A 20,262-nucleotide genomic window follows, 5' to 3' on the forward strand; every position below is an offset into this window, starting at 1 on the left:
CAGAAATGTTCAGTAGAATTTGTTGTCTTTCATTGTATTTTCATTTGACTTTGATAAAACAGATACTCTGGTAAGTTCAGTTATTAAAAACACATCAAATCTGAGTCAGAATAGGCAAGGATCTGCTGCAGTAACAAATTATCCCAAAGTTTCAATGGCTTAAAACAACACAGGTGTATTTCTGTTGCTCAAGGATACATTTCTATGGTAGGTTGGCAAGAAGACTCTGCTCTTGATAATCCTTCAGAGACCTAGGATAATGGCGGGGTCACTACTATCAATATTGCAAGTCACCATGCCAAAGGGAAGGTGGGGCACATGAGAGAGTCTCGAATAAGGAATTAAATGTTCTCACCTGGGTGTTGTGTCACTTCTTTTCATGATTCAGTGGGAAGAACTAGTCACTTGCCCCACTCAACCACACGAGGGCCAGGAAGTACAGTCCCACCATATGACAAGAAGTCAGACAGCTGAAAATATTTGGGAGCAGGATTTGTGACAACTGTAATATCATCCTCTGACAATTAAAAATAAAATGCTGGCGTACTACACTGTACAGAGTATAGAATCTTAAAAATAATTTGTCATGTTGCTATAAAATGATATGTGTAATTACGAAAAACTCAGATAATGGGTGTGCAAGTTCTTCATAAACACAAATGTACTATGCAAATGTCATGGTGTATATTTGTAGATATATACGTCAAATAATTAAGCATGGCATGTAATTCTTTCCCAAAGTCTGACATGAATCAAGATTCTTTTCCTACTTCATGCACGTCTCCTACTTTTGGTTAATCTATAGATAATGTCTAGCATACTTATCATGCCTTAGACTTAATTTTACACTATTATGTTGAACAGTAACTGCTAGAGAAAAGTTCCAAATGGTTTTGCAAAACTCTAGTGCTACTCAAGTCTAGATCCACTTTCCTATTTTGCACGTGATTTTCTCATGTAAAAATGAGAGAGTTTTACTTTTGTCACCCTGCTGTTATTAATTCTCTGTAACCTTAAATAAAATTCATTTAAACACTCTTTTATTTTTTAAAGAAGCTACCTAACATTGGTAGTTATTAGGTTAAAGCATATTCCTGGTGTATATGTTATTTTAATATTTCCAGTATTGTTCATTACCTCTTCCTATTTTATATTTTAACTAAATATAAAGTTTAAAGTCTACCCTTTAGTTCCTAAGGAAAGATATAGTTTACTGATTACTCCTCACAGTTGGTTATATTCAGACATTATCTAAGAAGTAAGGTTTCTGGGTACCACAAATGGCTTGTGCTTGACTACTAACCAAAAGTTGGTGGTTTGAATCTGCCAGTGGTGCCATAGAAGAAAGGCCTGGCAATCTACTTCTGTAAGATCATAGCCATTGAAAACTTAATGGAGTGCAGTTCTACTCTGATACACATAGGGTTGCCATGAGTTTTACTCATTGACAACTGGTTTGCTTTTTTTTTTTTTTTTTTTGGTTTTATCTAAGAAGTGGAGACCTTTAAAAGCAGTTGCCAGGAAAAGTGTGGGGTATCAGAGAATGACAGAAGACACAGATCTCCTATTGCTTACTAGTATTCAGCTAGATTTTTCTGCAACACAATTAACCCCTTTGGTAAACTATAAAGGAAATAAAAATGCATACATTTGATTGTAATTTAAAGGAACATCACAGCACATTTTGCTTACACAAAATAACTTGTAACTTACTCATGTTTTCACACTTCTTCAGAACGGATTTTTTGTTCTGCTTGTCAGGTTTTCAATGCTGAATAAATTTTTTTTTCCTATTCTGGCAAATATGTATTACAAAACTAAATGCCTCTTCTCTCCCCCTGCCTTTTTTTTTCTATTTGTCGAACAGCGCTTCCCGACAGAGGACCATCTGATGATTCATAGGCACAAGCATGAAATGACATTGAAGTTTCCCTCAATAAAAACAGACAATATGTTATCAGGTAAGGAGCCATCAGGCAGAGAGGCTTTGGAGGACCAGACCAGTCACATGCGAGATATTTGACCTACCATTGGTAGCTGATTCGTACTGACAAATTCTGCACCTCGGAAGTATACAGTTCGGAGGTATAGCAGAGAGTTAAAATAGTACGAAGCAGAAATGTAATCAGCTAATGGAAGGTTCACCCAAATAATTGAAGAGCTGAGACTTCTCATTTTCTGGAAATGTAGCACATTTTTTATCATGAAACTTGTCTCCATATAAATAGTTTTTATCATTATGTACCTGTAACCACTCAAGCAACAAATATTAATTGAGCATCTATAATGCACACTGCACTATTCTGAGTGCCATGGGAGTTACAAAGATTGACGATTCTGTTCTCCAGGATATCACCATACAGTATGCATGTGAAAGCTTAGCTGAAATTAAGGACCGTCCATAATATATATCAAATGAGTATTGTAAGCAAAAATGCTTTAAGAATTTTGTAGAAGGAGTCCTCCTTCTGTACTGAAGTGGTCAGTGAAGGTTTCCTTAAGAAACAGTACCTGCATCATAAGTGAAAGATTAAATGAGATAATGCATGGAAATATAGCAGGCACTCAGCAAATGTGAGCAGAAATAAATACCAATAATTAATTCATCAATTTATTGTCCTTCCTTCCCATTTGGAGAGCTGAACAAGCAAATGTTCCAAATGAGAGCTTGATAGGAGTACATGGCTTCTTCTCCTTCTCTCCTCCTTTCTGTCATTAATCTTGGGATCAGCAAGTTCAGTTTTCCATGTGGAGGGTGAAGAGAGAGACAGGGCCATTCTCCAAGTTAGGGCTGTGTGTACCACCTCTATGTCCATCTGCTCTTGTGTGTGTGTGTGTGTGTGTGTGTGTGTGTGTTGCTGGAGAGCGGTAGAAATATTGACCTAGCAGATGATGGATTTTGCTGAATGGAGGGGAAGATGAAGTTTAAGAGTGTTGTGGACCTGTCTCAAAAGGTAAAACCCAATCAACATCTCAGATGGCGAGCCTGAGAAAGAGACCCCGCCTGATAATGGGACCATGTCTTTAAATGCCCAGTAATCCTATCACCAGACATCATGGCCCAATTAATGCTGCAGGCAACTGGTTGGCACTTAGAGAAGTTAGGACAGGCATGAGCCAACGCATGGAAAAGAGGCTGAAGTGTCCTTCCACCACCATTCATTCATTCAATAAACATTTATTGAGTGCCTACAAGGATCCTATTGTGCTAGGTGCTAGGCATGATGCACTGAACAAAACAGATGAGGTGCCTCTTCTCATGGAGCTTACTACACTCTAGTGGGGGTCAGGAGGGAGACAGACAATAAACATCAACAGCAACAACAACAACAAAACAGATAAATAAACAAGAAAATATTAGTGACAAGTGCTAGGATGAAGATAAAACATGATAATATGACAGCAAACGGCAGGCAGGCTGCCCAAGGGTATGTGGTCTGGAAAGGCCTCTGCATGTGAGCCAAGACTTGATGTTCAGCACTATAGGCTCAGGGATCCTTTCTCCCTGACTTCTGAATGTGGTGAGACTGGAAGTGGTAAGACAGAAAGATCAGATTTGGTGCAGCTGATCACACTGTGAGCTGCTACTTGAAAGGAGAGGCAAGAGAGCCTGACTCCCTCTTTCCATCTTCCTTACCAGATTCTCAGCACTCACCACCTGACTCTGAACATCTAACGTAAATGACAACAGTCCTTCAGAACCCAACTGTGTCCCTGCATTGGGTCTAGAATCAGGGTTCATTTCTCATTCCAGGCTCTAAACCTAATTACCACCATGGAATAAGCAAGTACACTATTCAATGAAGTAGAACATTGTTGTCAAAGAGACTAATCATGATCAACTGACAATCACAGAACCCACATGCACTGTGCATGGCTCTTGGCTACAAACCCTACTTAGTAACTGTGGGTATTTTAAGAGAAAAGCCATAGGGAGATTGACACAACTCACCTCAAACTCTTTTTGACAATGAGCTGAGATGTAAAAAAGATGGTTTACTGCTGGAGTCCTTGGATAGAGCAAATGGTTAAGCATTGGGCTAGTAACAAAAAAATTGGCGGCTCGAACCCACCCAGAGGCATATTGGAAGAAAGTCCTGATGATGAACTATCTACTTTGTAACACATGGCATCTCCATGAGTTGGAATCCACAGTGATGAAAACCCTATAGTAGGCAGTTCTAGTCTGAAACACATGGGGTTGCCGTGAGTCATAGTTGACTCAACAGCAACTGATTTTACTGGTTTACTGATTGAGTAAATGAATAGTACACAGACACACACACACATACACACACACACACACACACACGGCCCATCCTTACTTCCTCTCCTTGGCAATTCTATTGATGGTGAAGGTACTATTGTGAGCATGGTAACTTCCCACCATGCAAATTAATTGAATCTTTATGGAACAGAGGACAGTAGAGATAGCTTGCATTAGAGGGTAGACTGATAATAATAAGTGTCCATTTATTGCCTGTTTCCTTTGTGCCTGTAATTATGCCCCCTGCTTTACATACATTGTCATTTCATCCTTGCCACTTTTATAATATGAGGAAACAAAATCAAGAGGATAAGCAGTTTGTCCAAAGTCCCTCTCTGTCTATAATTTTCTCACTATACACCTAGATTTGGTGAGCATATACTAAGGTTGTGTTTGGGTCTTAGATTTATATTTTAGTCATAAATCTATGGACTGCTTATCTCTTCAATAGTCATCAAAGCAAAAAAAGTCAAAAGTTTTTAGATGGAGATTATACTAAACACTCTGGCATTGAGAGGAGCAAAGTATTGCATTTTTTAAAAATCAGATTTACTCATCCACTAGAAGAATTTCTGACAAATAGAACATAAGTGGCTATTAGCATTTATAGGAATTTCTACTTTCTCATCTGTCTTGGTTTTCTTGTGCTGCTATAACAGAAATACCACGAGTGGATGGCTTAAACAAACAGAAATTTATTCTGTCACAGTCTAGGAGGTTAGAAGTCTGAATGCAGGGCACCAGCTTCAGGGGAAGGTTTTCTCTTTCTGTTGGCTCTAGGGGGAAAGTCCTTGTCATCAATCTTCCCTTGGGTCTAGGAGTTTCTCAGCACAGGGACCTCTGGGTCCAAAGGATATACTCCACTCCCGGCTCTTCTTTCTTATGGTAGGAGGTCTCTCCTGTCTCTGCTTGCTTCTCTCTTATATATCAAAAGAGATTGACTCAGGATACAACCTAATCCTGCAGATTGTGTTCTGCCTCATTAACATAACTGCCTCTAATCCTGCTTCATTAACATCACAGAGGTTAAGATTTACAACACATAATATAATTACATTAGATAACAAAATGGAGGACAACCACACAATACTGGGAATCATGGCCTAACCAAGTTGACACATATTTTTGGGGACACAATTCAATCTGTGACATCACCCATGTTTCTAGATGGTCAAGCATAATAGAATTTTGGATAATTTACCTGAATACCTTGGAGGCCTTGCTCTATAGTACTTTTATATATGAAAAACTGGCTTCTAGTCTATTTCACCTGGAAACCAGTCCATTTTGACAAAGCAGTGTAGGGTAACTCCAGCAGTTAGTGAATTAAGTGGAAATACTGAGCTTTAGCTTCCACTATTCAGGGCTGATTTTATGACCTATATTGATAAAGACGATCACCTTGGATCCCTTAGTTTACTTGGCCAGCAGAGACGTGATCTCACATTGTTAATAACTCTTCTTTCCCAGCTCAGCCCCTCAAAAGCTAATCAAAATTTCAGCTTGATCATTGTTGGAACACTTGGGGTAGCCCATGGCTGAACTTACAGTTGTTAATATTAAATCTAGGCCTATGACATCTGGAGTCAGTTGGGCATGTGGTATAAGAGGTACCCTTGCCAGAGCATTTTCTAATTTACTCATAGGTATTCGTAAGGACACTCAGTCACCCAGTTCCCTACCTTGGTAATAAATGGATTCCAGCATGCAATTAAGAGTATGAGAGTGTGTCCTGTCTCTCACTGACCTGGATCACTTCAGCCAGGATGATTTTTAAGCATGCCAAAGCTATTGTTAAAAAAAAAAAAAAGATTCTCATTGGTTTTTCCCATTGTGGCACTGCCTCTTGGGACAGACACAGGGAAATAGTAATATCAGTATTACTGAGAGGATCCTATCATATATTCACACCAGTGAAAGGTATATTTATTGCAAAGAAGAAGCCTGTCTAAAATTCCATGGAATTCTGTCAGTCGTTACTGACTATTGCTCTTATAAAGAATTTCATATTTTGAAATTCATTTAAAGTAAATTCTCTTAATTAGGACTTTATTAAAATTCAGATAGGGACTAAGTTGGAATATTTAGAGAAAATATTTGCTGAAAAATTCATGGCATAAATATAACTATAAAAAGAATATTACAAAGACCTAAGGAAATACCTTTTTTGAGAATCCCAATCTTACTAAAATAGATATGCCAATTCCAATACTTTTCTGAACCGATTTGAGTGGCCCTCTTGAGGAATTCCATTAAGCCACATTTTGTTGGCTAAATCTGAGTCACAAAAATAATAAAAATATTTTGCCTTTAAATGTCCTATAATTAGAATGTTCACTGATTCAAACTGACCTTTATTATAACTGGTCTGAATTAGTGAGGATTCTATAGTATTATGAAAACAAAAACCAAACTCACGGCCGTGGAGTGGAGTCTGGCCACCCCATAGGACAGAGTAGAACAGCCCCATAGGGCTTCCAAGACTGTCAATCTTCACGGAAGCAGAATGCCATGTTATTCTCCCGAGGAGAGGCTGGTGGGTTTTAACAATCGACCTTTTGGTTAGCAGCCTAATACTTTAACAGCTGCACCACCAGGACTCCTCATAGTATTATTAGCCACTATCAATTTAATATAAAATAATGTAAAATTACTTTACACTATCGTTTAATAATACCATAGTTGAGAATATCAGACCAATAGGAGAGAAAATTTCACTTAAGAAGAGAACATTCTCTGGCTATGTAATGGGTGCCCTGTGTTTTCTTTTTGTTTCTGTTTTTCAATTGATGACTTATCTGTCGCTTGACCTTTTTTATCATTGAGGAAAATGAAACATAGACAAACATAGAACTCAAACGCAGCTCTGAAATTGAATAAGGTAGCAGGCTATTATTAAATGTAGAACAGACTAAACACTTGTTAAAAGAAGAATCTGGTTTCAGGCCTTAGCTTTGTGCTTGTCATTTAGCTTTACTTTGGAGTAATCATACTTGCTGGGGCTGAAGCCTTTGATACTAGGCAGACTAGGGACAGATTGGAAAGTTTTCAGAGTTGCTTTTTTTAAAAAAAATAGTTTTAGCCTTAAACTTGTCCTGCTCAGCTGGTAGTGTGATGCAGAATGTCCTATCATACAACTGATGGGTGAATTCCTAAATCATGATGGCAGGTTTGTGGATATACAAGTAAGGACCCAGCATGGCAAGTATCCCTTACTTAGCTATTTAAAAATTATAAAATCCCTGCTTTTTTCAAGAAGCAGACTCACTATTCCAGGAAGGGAATGAGATATGAAATATGGCAGACTTTGCAAAGGAATTTTTTTTTTTTGTCCCTATTGGTGTCAATCTTTCTTGTCCAATTGGTAAAGAAACCCCTTGTACTTGCCCCAGGTGTTTGGGTCTCCTGAGAACCTGGTGTGCCAGTTGAAAACTTTCTGAGAGAGGGTAACATCCAGGTGTTTATGCAACTGCAGTTCAGATTTATAAAAGCAAAGCAACAGACAACTTTCAACTCAGGTAAAATTCAAACTCAAAATTTATTAACTTAGCTTACTTTGAGATTTGAGGTTATCTCCTTCTCCCATTTCTATGGTCCTCACTGAAGTTGTTGTTGTTTTGTTAAGCGCTGTTGAGCTGGTTACCACTCATAGCGACCCTATGTGCAACAGAACGAAACGCTGCCCAGTCCTGCACCATCCTCACAACGCTGGTGTGTTTGAGCCCATTGTTGCAGCCACTGTGTCAGTCCATCTCATTGAGGGTCTTCCTCTTTTACACTGACCCTCTACTTTACCAAGCATGATGTCCTTCTCCAGGGTTTGGTCCTGCCTGATAACATGTTCAAAGTATATGAGATGAGTCTCACCACCCTTGCTTCTAAAGAGCATTCTGGCTGTACTTCTTCCAAGACAGATTTGTTTGTTCTTCTGGCAGTCCATGGTGTATTCAATATTCTTCACCAATACTGTAAGTCAAATGCATCAATCCTTCTTTGGTCTTCTTTATTCATTTTCCAGCTTTTGCATGCATGTGAGGCAATTGGAAATACTATGACTAGAGTCAGATGCACTTTAGTCTTCAAAGTGACATCTTTGTTTTTTAACACTCTAAAGAGGTCTTCTGCAGCAGATTTGCCCAATGCAATATGTCATATGATTTCTTGACTGCTGCTTCCATGGGTGTGATTGCGGATCCAAGTAAAATGAAATCCTTGACAATTTCAATCTTTATCTATCATGATATTGCTTATCGCTCCAGTTGTGAGGATTTTTGTTTTCTTTACGTTGAGATGTAATCCATACTGAAGGCCGTGGTCTTTGATCCTCACTGAAGTGGAAGCACTAAAAGAAAGGTGCGGAAAACTTAAACAATCGTCTCAGCTTTGAGTTCTTGTGAGAGCCAGTTCCTGTAAGTCCCTGAAGTGTCACCTGTCACCACTGAACACACCTTAGGTATTATCCACCAATATAACATCAACCATTATTACCCAGGATGCAGAAATTGCTGCTAACTGGTACATGCTCTTGTTTCTAAATAAAGTATGGTTTACCAGAATTTTAATTTATGACCATGAATATTACCCTCTAACTTCAGATCTAATTTCAGCGGGACTAGTTATTTGACAAGGCATTCATGTGACTGAGAAACTCTGCCTCTTTTATTTCAGCTGCCAATAGATTTAGCTGTCCTCTTTTTGAACATTTGCACATTTCCTGGCTTACTTGGAACTGGTACCATGTGGGATCAAAGACAACTAGAGACCCAGTATTAATTTTAATAAATGTTAAAACAAAAGTTAAGCTCCATTTTCTGGTTCCTGTTGTAACTGGAAAGAATAGCTCTTTCACTAGAAGAAAACAAATTAAAAATTAGGAACAGTGTGCCTTATCTGTTCCAAATGTGGATATAGGTATCTGCTTTGCTTCTCCCTAACTGTATCATACAGCAAAGAAAATCACGTTTGGTAACAGCTCTGGGGCTTTCTCTGGGGTCTTCTGCTCCAGGCATGGGAAGGGGAACAGCTGTCTTTACTGCCCAGGACTCCCCTTGACCATAGCCTTTGCTTCCCTGTTGCTGTTGATAGGCCCATGATGATGAACAGTGTTATTATCCCTGTGCCAACCTCCTTCAACCTCTCTGCTAGTATATGTAGGTGTGTGCAGGTATCTGGGAATAATTTTACTTCAGAGGAGACAGAAAACATCTCTCAACTTTGCTTGGTGCTTTGCCCCTCAGATGCTAGCCTGAATTTTATTTCATGGACCATTTCATGAACTCACTTCAGAGTTCAGAAGACTTACACAGCCTTCTAGAATTACTATTTTTTTCTACCTCAAATCATGGCCCGTGACATGTAAATCTTCAACTAAGAAGCTGTCATGGATTGAATTGTGTCCCCCCAAAATATGTATATCAATTTGGCAGGGCATGATTCCCAGTATTGTGTGATTGTCCACCATTTTGTCATCTGATGTGATTTTCCTTTGTGTTGTAAACACTACCTCGATGATGTTAATGAGGTGGGATAGGTGACAGTTATGTTAATGAGGCAGGACTCAATCTACAAGATTGGCTTTTGTCTTGAGCCAATCTCTTTTGAGATATAAAAGAGAGAAGTGAGCAGAGAGACAGTGGGACCTCATACCACCAAGAAAGCAGTGCAGGAGCAGAGTGCATCATTTGGACCTGAGGTTCCTGCTCAGAAAATCTAGACCAGAGGAAGACTGAGGACAAGGACCTTCTTCCAGAGCTGACAGAGAAAGCCTTCTGCTGGAGCTGGTGCCCTGAATTTGGACTTCTAGCCTCCTAGACTGTGAAAGAATAAATTTCTCTTTGTTAAAGCCATCCACGTGTGGTATTTCTGTTATAGCAGCACTAGATAACTAAGAAAGAATTATAGAGAAATAAAAGGAAATTAAAACTTATATTCATTTCTAATGATGACAAGTAGTCTATTATTTCAGTTTTGCTAAGCAGGTCCCTGGGTGGCAGAAATAGTTTGCATTTGGCTGGTAACCGAAAGGTTGGCAGTTTGAACCCATCCATTGGAACTATGGAAGGAAAGGCCTGGTGATCAGCTTCTATAAAGATTAGAGCCAAGAAAACCCTATGGAGCAGTTCTACTCTGTAACACATGGGGTCTCTGTAAGTTGGAATCAACTCGATGGCACGGGACAACAACAACATGTAATGTTTTCTGAGATCTTTCAATGGCAAAATTGTTTCTGCAAGATAGTAGAGTCCGTACGATCATCGTGCAATTCTATTGTATGAGGAACAGAAATGAACCAAGGATTTTTAGGATTGTCAATTACCAATAAAATTATGTTGCTCAATTTCTTGGAGTGAGTTTTAGTTTCCTCTTAAGTCAAATAGGGAAAATAAATTTTACCTAATATTGTTGGTGTGAGAATTGATGAGATGGTGTACATATATAAAGCACTTAGCGCACCATGTGTGCCATGAGAAAGCTCTCAGTAAATGGAAGATTGGGAACACACACATACACATCCTTTTATTTCCACTCTTGGGTCTTGTCTATTTACACCTTCTGTGCAGAAGACTCGTCCATTCTCACAGCTTAACGATCAACTCTACCCAGAAGTTTCCTTTTTCTGTATATCTAGCCCTCACCTCTGACCTAATTGCTAGTGTCTAACCTCCAGCTGTTACTGATGTCCCATTTAGCTGTCATTTAAATGGTCATGTATTTCTTTCGCTACAGTGACTTTTGAAGTCAAACCATTACAGTAGTGATTTAGGACCCACAGAATCCTATAACTTTAGAACTTCTATTTGAAAAATGAGGAATGTGAGGCTCAGAGAATGTAGGCAACTTGCCCTAAATCACACTATTTTCAAATCTAGATTTCAGTGTTGTCGGTTATCTGTTACACATACTACAGAGCTCTTCGAACATGTCAGGAAAGTCAGAGGAGACTACTGGTTTTAGACTGAGAAGCGATCATGTCTGAAGGTAAAGCAGGACTCAAAAACAAACAAACAAAAAAGACCAAATAAGCCATCAGTAGCTGCTAAGTCGATTTCGACTCATGGTGACCTCATGGGTGTTAGAGTAGAACTGTGCTCCATAGGGTTTTCAGTGACTGCTTTTTTCAGAAGTAGATCATCAGGCCTTTCTTCTGTGGTGTCTCTGGGTAGACTGGAACCGCCAACCTTTCAGTTAGCAGCCAACCACATTAACTGTTTGCAGCATCCAGGAACTAGTAGTGAAAAAATGGTTACAAATCCTGTGACTATGTGCAAGGCACTTAACATTGCTCAGATTATTTCCCCATTTCTAAAATCATATCCACCCTATTTACCTCAGAGGATTTGTAAGATCTAGATTCCAGACTAAGTGTATGAAAATGTTTGTATAATGCAAAGCCTGCATAAATATTAATTTTGTCATTTATATACGTATATAGGATATATGTATGTATATGTAAATATTGAGAAATCAATTGATGAACTAATAAAACAATTTTCAACTAAATCCAATTCCTTGCATACATCTTATTTATTATTCCCAAATTATGACGGTCTGTGGTAAGTTCTAGGAACCCTGGTGGTGCAGTAGTTAAGGGTTCAGTTGCTAACTGAAAGATTAGCGGTTCAAACCCATCAGCCACTCCACAGGAGAAAGATATGGCAGTCTGCTTCTGTAAAGATTTACAGCCTTGGAAACCCTATGGGGCAGTTCTGCTCTCGCCTATAGGGTCGCTATGGGTCAGAATTGACTTGACAGCAATGGATTTGGTTTGGTTTTTTGGTGGTAGTTTCTCTGTGTACTGCAAAGAAAGCTCAGTGTTTTGGGGAACAGGCTAATGGTGAGGAAGAATGCAGAGGGGGATTTTGCTGGGCTGGAATCCAAGTTAACCATTTTGGTGCTCATAAGGGAATCAAGAGAACATTGCCTCTGAAGAGCAGATTAAATGGGGATATCAAGCCATTCTGACCTTCATGGATATTAAGATATTCTTTGGATCTCAGTGGACAATTTACTGGGAGCAATTTACTGTATGACCTGGAAAAATACATATAATTCTAGCTTCTTGTTAATAGAGGAATTTATAAAGAAAGTGCAGGAATGGAAAATTAGTTTCAACTTGAAAGCACCCTCTGGTTGACTGGAGATGATGGCTTACAGTCCTGTGTGGAAAGAGGTTTTGAGGTTGTGTCTAGATCAAGCTAGGTGGTGCAGTGGTTGAGAGCTACGGCTGCTTTCCAAAAGGTGGGCAGTTCGAATCCACCAGGTGCTCCTTGGAAACCCTATGGGGCAGTTCTAATCGAAATAGACTCGACAGCAACTGGTTTGGTTTTTTTGGTTTTTGGTTATAGACCAAGATAGGAATAATATCTGAGATAGTGGAAATAGCACTGACGCTTTGTTATAATCCTGGTGTCACCACCATCTACCTGGGAGACCTTAAGGAAGACCCTTAATCACCCGGCACTTTTCCCCTCATTTGCAAAATAATTCCTGTGGCCAGGCTTCCCTCCAGGGTCTTTTCTGGCTCCTATATCCTTTGTTTCTGAGAAAAGGGCAGTTTACACAGTGTTTTAAATTCTAAGACAATGATTGATTTATTTGTGTTTAAAAATAAAGTATAATTTTTATCTCTGTCAACTCAAGTACATTTTATCAAGGAAGATAACTGTCCTTAATGATTATGAAGCTGTAATTCTGCCCTACTCATCTCATAGGATTTTGTGAGATCTAGATTCTGGAGAACGTGTGAAAAAAATTTTGTAAACTAAAAAATGCTGCATAAATTTAAGCCACAAATAGTGGTTTTAGATCCTCTAATTTTCTATGTAATAAGTTCTCTGGAAAGTCAGGAATATGAAAGAAATTCTATGATTTTTAAAGAGCATTCTCTGAACATTCTTTTGACTATAGCAAGGGAAAAAATAGAAATAATGAAAGCTGATGGTGTTCGATATGGATCCTTTTATCATCCTTGTGTGATGGTGAGAATAAAAGATGGAATTCTAAATTTTTCTTGTCCAGTAACAAAATGGAATTAACATGCTTATTTGTTTCTTTTTGTATGATATACAATTTTACAAAATCTTTTTCTTTCAAGTCCCCTAAAATCAGGCTTAAATCGGTTTATCAGATTTTTTTATTGACTGCTTTTAGCTCAATCATTTTTTTTCCAGTTTTTTTTTTTAAAGGCCATTTCACATGTTGCAAAGTGTTTTCAAAAGGTACAGGCCCCAGAAAGTGTCTGGGAAGACCTCCTGAACTTCAGTCCAGGGGGAGACTTGGAAGGTTCTCAGCTACTACAGCCTTCTACAAATTGTATTCCTCCTTTGGAATTTACCGTTTTATCTTCTTCCATATTCTTGCTTTATCTAAAGGCTTGGGTGTGGATGGCTAGCTGTTGTTGTGTACTGTCAAGTTGATTCCAACTTATAGCGACCGTATAGAACAGGGCAGAAGTGCCCCATAGGGTTTCCAAGACTGTAATTTTTATGGGAGCAAGTCTTTTCTTCTGTGGAGCAGCTGGTGGGTTCAAACCGCAAACCTTTTGGTTAGCAACCAAATGCTTAACTATTATGCCATCAAGCCTCCTTGGATGGCTAGTCAGCATCTTAATTAAAGGCAAGGGGAGCGGATTAGTAAATTTAGTTTGTGTTTGCCACTGACTTTGAGCAAAAGATCCCATTTATGATCATTGGGTCTCTGTTTTCAGATCAGACTCCGACTCCAACGAGATTCCTGAAAAATTGTGAGGAAGTGGGCCTCTTCAACGAGCTGGACTGTTCCCTGGAGCACGAGTTCAGGAAGGCCCAAGAGGAGGAGAGCAGCAAGCGGGTAGGTTTGCTTGCAGGAACACCTTGAGAGGCGCGTCCTCTGACACCAGCTAGAAATCTCCACGCGGAAAGTAGGTGGCACTGCAGATTGTGTGAACGTGGCCTTAAAATAGTATTTTATCCTTTTGCGAGTGTTTGTCTAATGTTTAAAAAAAACACTTTCAAAGCCTGATTGTGATAGCATCCAAAGCTAGATAAATCATGGGAAAAGTAGGTATCTGAAGTATGAAATTCAAGCAAAAAAAAAAAAAAAAAAAGGACCTGATTCTTCTTTTTTATTTTTAAGGTTTGTGCTACTTTTATGTTTTATTATTGTGCTTTATACGAAGGTTTACAGAACAAACTAGTTTCTCACATGTTGTTAGGACACACGTTGTTTTGTGACATTGGTTACCAGCCCCACGACATGTCAATACCCTCCCCTTCTCGATCTTGGGTTCCCTATCATGAGCCTTCCTGTCCCCTCCTGCTTTCTAGTAAAAGGACCTGATTCATGAACTTGACTCAGATAAACTTACAGACTTTTCTATGTAAAACCAGTTGTTTTACTTTGCTAAATATTTTATCTCAAGTCTGACACGGATGGTGAGTGCAGGAGAGAAGGGTCAAGGGACAAAAGAGCAGGAGAATCATCCCAGTGGCAGGAGAGGAGATTTCATCTGAGTTGGGCCCAGGTTGTAACTGTCTGTTGGCCATAATCTTCCTGGTCATTTTCCACCAAGCTGACAATTACTTTCTGGTCATATTATTGAACATCTGCTGTTGTTGAGACAAATACGTTAACTGTAAGTGTGGATTATTTGTTCTTAAACGTAGGAGATCTGTTTTATGTATTTTTGCAGAATATATTCAGCTTTTATCTTAATGTGCTGGCGTTTTAAAATCACTTTACAGGATTAAGGAAAAGGGACGGGGTCACAAGTAAATGTGACAATGATGCTTTGTAGTGTTTTTCTCATTGTTATTATGGAGCATTATTGAATGCCCATAATGTACCAAACGACATATTAGACACAGTCCATGAACAGAGATCTTAAAATGTAAGAGATGGTTGGAAGGAAGGGTAGTAAGGAATTCCGAAGTTCCAGCTGTTCATCCGGAAAGGAAGTTTTAAAAGGCTCTGATATTTCTGAGTGTTTCAAAGCCTTTGAATCATCCTCTATGTTCCCCCTTCACCAGCTTTTTCATGTCACGTTGTCACATCATAATAGTCAAGGGCTTTTACTCAGTATGGCTACTTTAGGAAAAATAATGAAAATGGGTGAAGGTTACAAAAAAGGTATAAAATTCCAATTAACTTATTTTATTTATTTACAATTGTTATTTATACTTGACGTCCTTTCCCCTAGTGAAATGAAGTGCCTTAAAACAAACAGGAAACAAACTTATATAGCACTTGCTTGCCAGACACTATCCTTAGCACTTGGAAAGTATTAACTCAATAAAAATAAAAGACCTGCATACTATATTTCCTTGCAGTAGGAATAGATTAAAACAACAATAGCAACAATCATGAAATAGTAGGGGGAGAAGAAGAACCTAAAAACTCTAGTCTAGGAAATTTCCTCTGTTGAGTCATACATTTAGCTGTTCTTGGTAGATGGACATGGCATATGCAGGGGACTATATAAAGGGATAAAGTTCATTTGTTCCCCAAGATAGTTAAAGTTGACTTCTTGGATAAGCTTAACTATAAGAAAGATGTGTACTGGTCCATATTGTCTTCATTTCTGATAGAGGGGTTTTATCTGAAGAGTTCCTGGGTGATGCAAATGGTTGTAGGATAGAGTCTACCCAGAGGCACCTCGGAAGAAAGGACTGGTGATCTACCACTAAAAAATTAGCCTTTGAAAACTCTCTGGAGCACAGTTCTACTCTGACACACATGGGGTCGTCATGAGTAGGAATTGACTCAAGGGCAACTGGTATGCCCTTGATTTTTCTAAAGAGATTTTACCAAGAATAGCCGTGGTAGAAATGTGGTTTTAGAGGTTTTCCACTACACTCGTAATCTCCTACATAAATTTTTGCAAATCTGAATTCTAGGAAATGGCTTGCCTCCCTTGAGGAACTGGTTCTGTTTCTCTTTTTTCTTTGACTGGTAGGTAACATGAAGCCAAGTTTTCTGCTTAACTTTGAGAGCTTTTTAAAACACTATGATGAGCATGTTTTATTTCCTCCCTGGATTAGACTTTCAGTTCTAGCTTATATTTTCTCTGGTCTTGATTTTTAATTTAAAAAGAATTGTCATGGTATACATTCCTTGTAGGTTGAGAAAGAGCATAAAGAATTAAATTTTGAAAATTAAAATAATTAAGCAAGCAAATTTGAGAAAGGGAACTAGAACAGTGGTGGAAATATGTTATTTCTTTCTTTTCAATGTTGCTTATAGCCATGTGATGATTTTGTGATGGGTACGTGGATGGAGGATCCTGTAGCCAGCATCCCTCATGGTTTTGGGACTGGCCTCTCAGAAGACCACCGTCTCATGCCCCAACCTCTCACTTGCACGCGCTGGAAGCTGAACAAGGTTCAGGCTGTTGAATCTTCCTCTTTCCTCACCTAGTTCAAGCTGAAGGGGCCAAATCCAGCCTTGGTTGGAGGCTGTATGAGAGCCACGGAGCCATGGCTTAATGAGAGGGCATCCTACATGGTAACTCATCCAGTGGCAAAGTGGGCTAGGTTGATGTCTTCTGTACTAGCGTTTCTTTGGAAGCCACAGGGTACAGAACAAGGAATAGAAGGTGTTGCTCCCCAATTCATCAGTATACTTTTACCTGCCACTTTGACCATACTTCTCCCTCTACCAACATCCCTGGCACACTGGACACTGAGCTACTACTTCTACTATGTTCTTCCTGCTTACAAAGTAGAAATACAAACTCCCTATTCAACACATACCTTACTATTCTTGAGTATTATCTTCCTCTTCATTCTTTTGCTTCACATTTGGATACATTTTTCTTTTTAATTCTGCATCTCTAACTCTCTTCTGATTTCCTTTGCTCGGAGTGTTTTCGTAAAAGACTTGTGTTGGTTCCCTCAGCAAGTTTTAGTAAAGTGGAAGATGGATTAATTTATCTGGAGAATTTGGTTAAAAAGGTTCTTGCTTGAACTTTGTAATACATTATACAAAAATACTGGAAAGATAGGTCTGGTCCTCCCTACCTCTTTAAATTTCTAGCTGCCGCTTGGTTTAGAAAATTCTGTTAAAGAGCACATACCAAAACCTGTTGCTGCCTAGTCGATTCTGACTCATAGTGACCCTATAGGACAGAGTAGAACTGCCCCATAGGGTTTCCAAGGAGCGGCTGGTAGATTTGAACTGCTAATCTTTTGGTTAGCAGCCGAGCTCTTAACCACTGTGCCATCAGGGCTCCAAAGAGCAAATAGATACAGTAAAACCTGCAAAAGCCAGAAACTGTAAGGCGGAAACCTGTCAGAGAAGGGAAATTTAAAAATTTTCCACTAAAATGAGCCCTAGAAAAGTGGTAAGACTGCCCCCTGTCAAAGGCAGAAAACTTGTGAGTCTCGAAAAAACAAGGCAGTCCTGTGGAGTTTAGCTCTTACCGGTTTCGCTGTAATCGATCCTTGCTTAGCCCTTGTCTGCTGGGGAAAGTTCTGTTCCACTGACTGCATTCCTAATCCTGACATGCTTTTTGAAAAACACCCCTATGAGTGGATAGAGTAAGGACAGGCTAGAGGCAGGTCACAACCACTGAAAAAAGGCCCCAATGTCTATATCTATATACATATATAGTTGACAACACATTCCACATGGCCTCAATTTTCCATGTTAATATAAACTCATAGCCTTGTAACTCTTTAATAAGAGATTTTATTCTGGTTGGACAAGCATGTTGTAACTCATCAGCAGGCATCACAAACTCAGCTTGCCTATGGTTTAGGACTCCGGCTAGTCCATGTCCTGAAACATATCAGAAAGTTTTGGTCATGCATTTATTTATTCAAGAAATATTTTCAAGTACTCATCATGTGCCAGGTATTGTCCAAGGAATGATGAATATATCACCGAGTAAAACTAATAAAAACCCCTACCTTCTTGTAGCTTACTTCTAGCGGGCAAGACAATCAATAAACAAGTAAAAAAATATATAATATGTCAGATGGTGATCAGTGTTACGGAGAAAAATATAGAGTGGTTATGGAAGGCATCATGGGTAAGTGGACATTTGAGCAGAGACCTGAAGGAGAAGGCCTGAACCAGGCACATATCTGGGAGAAGAATGTTCCAGATGGTGAGAACAAATGCAAAGACCTCAAAACTGGACGGTGCCCTGTATGTTTGAGGAGTTGCAACAAGACCCTGGTGGGGTAGTGGTTAAGAGCTATGGCTGCCAACTAAAAAGTCTGCAGTTTGAATCCACCAGGTGCTCCTTGGAAACCCTGTGGGGCAGTTCTACTTTGTCTTAAAGGGTTACTATGAGCCAGAATCAACTTGCCAGCAACGAGTTTTGTTTTGTTTTGTTTTGTTTTAAAGCAGGCTTATTTGGCTGGAGGAGGCTAGTGAGCTGAGAGTGGGAGGGAAGAGCCCTTTGGGAGGCCTTGTAGGCATTTTAAGGACTTTGGTTTTTACATGGAGTGACAAGGGGAACCATTGGACAGTTTTGAGCAGAGGAGTGATGGGATCTGACTTATGTTTTAGAATGATCACTTTGGCTGCAGAGTTGAAAGTAAACTGTTGGAGTGCAGTGGTAGATGAGGGGGATTAGTCAGGAAGATATTGAAACAATCCAGGGTAAAGATGATGGAAGATTGGTTCAAGATAGAGAAGGAGGGATAGTTAGATTCTGGATATATTTTGAAGGTATAATCAACAGAATTTGCTGATGGATTGGATAAGGGGAGTAATAAGAAAGAGTAGAATCAAGGATGAACCCAGGTTTTAGGCCTGAGCAGCTGGAAGGGTGGGTTATCTGTGGCAGAAGGAGGTTAAAAGAAATAATTGGGGAATTTGATTTTAGACTTGTTAAGTGGAGATATTAGATAGGCAGTTAGATATAGAGGTATGTAATTCAGGAGCAGACCAGCCTGGAGATGTAATTTGGGAGGCATTGGCATATCCACCTAGCACCACCCGCTGCTGTCAAGTAGACTCTGACTCATGGTGACCCCATGTGTGTCAGAGTAGAATTGTGCTCCATAGGCTTTTTTTTTTTTTTTAATAATATTTTTTGTGTTTTTGGTGAAGATTTACACAGAAAGTTAGGTTCCTATTCAACAGTTTCTACCCAAGTTGTTCAGTGACATTGATTACATTCTTCACAAAGCATGAATATTCTCATTATTTCTGTTTTGGATGTTCCATTTTCATTAATGTAGTTTCCCTGGCGCTTTACATTCTCATCTTTGTTTTAAAGTAATTGTTGACCGTTTGGTCTCATATAGATGATTTTTTTAAAGGAGCACAGTACTTGTGGGTGATATTCATTATTTTTTGAGCCAATTTGTTATTTAGCTACAAGCTGACTTCAGGTGTTAGTTTCGAGTCAAGATTTGAAGAATATCTCAAAGCAAGAGTCTTGGGGAGTCCTCCAGTCTCAACCAGTCCAGTAGGTCTGGGTTTTTGTTGTTGTTATTGTTGCTTTAGGAATTAGAAGTTCTAGTCCACATTTTTCTCCCATTTCATTGGGGTCCATCTGTTGTGACCCCGATTAGAACAGTTGGTAGTGGTAGCTGGTCACCATCTAGTTTTTCTGGTCTCAGGGTAGATGAGGCCGTGGTTCATGTAGACTATTTGTCCTGTAGACTAGTTTCTTCTTAGAGTCTTTGGTTTCTTTCTTTCTCTTTTACTCCAGACAAGTAGAGACCAATAGTTGTATCTTAGATGGCTGCTCGCAAGCTTTTAAGACCACGGACACTACTCACCAAACTAGGATACACAACAGAACTTTATGAACTGTATTATTCCAGTTGACCAAGATGTCCCACGAGACAATGGTCTTAATCCTTCAAACCCACAAATGCAATCCCAAGAGGCTTTTGGTTATGTCTAAGGAGTATCCATAACTGTACTCCCTATGTACTTTATTGTATATATGAATACGTGTACGTACATATACACATGCAACAAGTGGCTGCAACAATGCACTCAAGCATAACAACAATTGTGAGGATGGTGCAGGACTGGGTAGTGTTTCGTTCTGT

General features: G+C 39.2%; 1 protein-coding gene across 2 annotated transcripts in view; it reads left to right on the plus strand.

The window, feature by feature from the left end:
- Positions 1-20,262, plus strand: part of CREB5 (cAMP responsive element binding protein 5) — a 467,421-nt gene that overhangs the window by 91,885 nt on the left and 355,274 nt on the right. For both annotated transcript variants that reach the window (XM_004377489.2, XM_004377490.2), the window contains exons 3-4: positions 1,868-1,961; positions 13,974-14,095. In XM_004377489.2, the coding sequence (XP_004377546.1) occupies positions 1,868-1,961; positions 13,974-14,095 (216 nt within the window). The remainder of the gene's footprint in view (positions 1-1,867; positions 1,962-13,973; positions 14,096-20,262) is intronic.

The sequence above is a fragment of the Trichechus manatus genome, unplaced genomic scaffold (genome assembly GCF_000243295.1).
Source record: "Trichechus manatus latirostris isolate Lorelei unplaced genomic scaffold, TriManLat1.0 scaffold00050, whole genome shotgun sequence".
NCBI classification, from domain to species: Eukaryota; Metazoa; Chordata; class Mammalia; order Sirenia; family Trichechidae; genus Trichechus; species Trichechus manatus.